At 56.8% G+C, this 2,478-nt stretch overlaps 1 protein-coding gene across 1 annotated transcript; it reads left to right on the top strand.

Annotated features, from left to right (window-relative positions):
* The first annotated feature begins 1,023 nt into the window (after positions 1-1,023).
* LOC109533248 lies at positions 1,024-2,148 on the top strand. Its single transcript, XM_019898522.2, has one exon. It carries the CDS (start codon positions 1,024-1,026, stop codon positions 2,146-2,148), a length of 1,125 nt encoding a protein of 374 aa, XP_019754081.2.
* The last annotated feature ends 330 nt before the right edge of the window (positions 2,149-2,478 follow it).

The following is a 2,478-nucleotide window of genomic DNA, read 5'->3' as shown; positions in this document are numbered from 1 at the left end:
TCAAGCAGCTCCAAGGATTCTTGGGAACCTGTAATTGGATGCGGGAACACGTGCCCCATCTCTCCACCGTCTCCGCACCCTTGACGGACCTATTGAAGGGAGGGGCGAAGAAGTTTAGATGGACCCCCAGAGGCAGAAGAGGCGTTTGAACTGACAAAGAAAGCAGTAGCGGTCGCCCAGCCGTTAAGTCGACCAGATTTCACCAAAGAATTCGTGTTGCAGACCGACGCATCATCGATAGGCATGTCCGCGGTCCTGTACCAATTGGATGGTGAAAAGCGCCTGATCATATCTTTTGCGAGCGCCAAGTTCAAACCTGCCGAGACCCGTATATGGGCATGTAAACGAGCAAGAGTGCCTCGCTCTGATCTGGGAAATCCAGCTCTACCGCGGCTACCTGGAGGATCGACCTTTCCTCGTGAGGACCGACAGCAAGGCGCTGACCTGGTTGGGGAAATTTAAGGACACCCGGGCGAAACTCACCCGTTGGGCCCTGATGCTCCAGGAATACTCGTTCACCCTGGAACACGTCCCCGGAAAGCACAACGAGCTCCCCGACCTTCTGTCAAGACACCCCAACGAGGCCGAGGCCGAGGCCGAGTACGAGGCCGAACCCAACAACGACAGACTAATTCCCCCCGATTCCCAGGAGACGGAAACGAAGCCGTCGGTAGCGACCATCGCCGCCAGCGACCTGTTCAAGTCAATAGTCGCGGGACAGGCCAAAGTTCGACACATCCGCCGAACTAAAGTCATGCTACAATAGCTGGAGGGACGGCAGGAGCTAACAGCCGCCCAGCAAAAGCTGACGCGGAGATTTACTACGTATGACAACCTTCTCTGGAGGCGCCACCCAGAGGGAGACAGGCTGGTCGTTCCCCGGCAACTAGTGCCCAAGGTGCTGGCCTATTTCCACGACTCTCCCGAGCAGGCGCACCCCGGCTACAAGGAGACGCTCCGGAAGATTCAGGAGCGGTATTTCTGGGGCCATATGCATCTGGAAATCCAGCGTTACACCCACCAATGCCTCATCTGTGCGACCGCCAAGGCTCAACAGCGGCAGAACGCCGCTCCCATGACAGCCAGATCGTCCAGATATCCGTTCGAGATGCTGGCCCTGGACATCCTCGGACCTTACCCCGAGAGTGGGGTCCTCAAAAGAACACCTACGTGCTTCAAGTAGAGGACGTGTTCAGCAGATGGCTGGAGGCCAAGGCGTTCCCCGAAATTCACGGTCGGGACATAGCCACATACCTCGAGGAAGAAATGTTTTCGAGGTATGGGGCCCCCAGGGTCATAATCAGTGACAACGGCACTCCCTTCACCAGTAACGCCTTCCAGAGGCTATGCCGGGAACGACAAATCCAACACCGGACGACAAGTGTCTACCACCAGCGGGCGAAAACCAGTGAGAGGCGCGCCCAGGAACTTAAGAAGGTTCTCAGGATCCTCCTGACCGGCAAGCCGGAGAACCAATGGGGGAAGTACCTAAGCAGTGCCCTCAAGGTGCTGCGTTCCCGAAAAAACCGGGCAACCGGTGAAACACCTGCCTCCATTGTCCTAGGCTACGAACTGCCATGTCCAGGAGACTGGAGCACCCAGTACGCCAAGTACCGGCGAACCCTCACCCCTCAGCAGCGGAAGAACCACAACCGGGAGGTTTTTGAGCGACAACTAGTGTTCCAGAAGGAGTACAGCTCCGATGTACGCCCTCCCGTGAGCTTTGCGCCCAGCGACAAGGTGATGACCAAGAACCGCCAGCCAGGAGCGTTTGGCCCAAAATGGACCGGCCCCTGGGATATAATAACCGCCACCGGCCAATCAACCTATAAAGTGCTAATTAATGGGCGCCAGTGGAACGTCCACGTAGATGATCTCCGACCGGCCCCACCGGGTAATCCCGAACCGATTCCGGATGACGATATCGATTATGCGTCTGAGAGCGAATCAGAAGAAGAATTCGAATTTGGAGAGGATTTTCGCCGGACGAGCGAACCCTCCGAAGAACCAATGCCTTCGTCACCCCCGCGACCGGAGTCCCCTACACCGGGACCCTCCTCTGTACTGACCGAGGAAGAGAACACGGCGTTGGCCCAGATCCACGCCATCCGAGCACAAGGAAGGACCAAAGAACCAGTACTCGGCTAACTCAGCCTCGCCCCGAACCTCCAATTCGCCGCAAAAACGGTCGAAGAGCTTACCAAGCATATGCTGAAGCTCGATACCGTTGATACCAGAAAAATTCTCCGACTACGTGCGGAGAGGAAGCAGGCCATCGAGGAATTGGAGAGCCTAGCCCAGCGAGTTGAAGCGACCAACGCAAACCAAGAATCTGTGGGGATACCTCGGGCGCCCGAAGGTATCGGGTTCCCAACCTCGATACCTCGGGTCCCCAACCCTGTCGTGCTCCGTGGAATGAACCCAAAAAAGGGTGAGTTCGCCCCTTTTTTACGTTACATCCCTTCTGGATGGGGGGGT

Source organism: Dendroctonus ponderosae, unplaced genomic scaffold, assembly GCF_020466585.1.
Source record: "Dendroctonus ponderosae isolate FM_Combo_2020 unplaced genomic scaffold, Dpon_F_20191213v2 Dpon_F_20191213_5, whole genome shotgun sequence".
Taxonomy (NCBI): domain Eukaryota; kingdom Metazoa; phylum Arthropoda; class Insecta; order Coleoptera; family Curculionidae; genus Dendroctonus; species Dendroctonus ponderosae.
The sequence above is the reverse complement of the archived record's forward strand: the minus strand, read 5'-3'. Positions and strand labels throughout refer to the sequence as shown.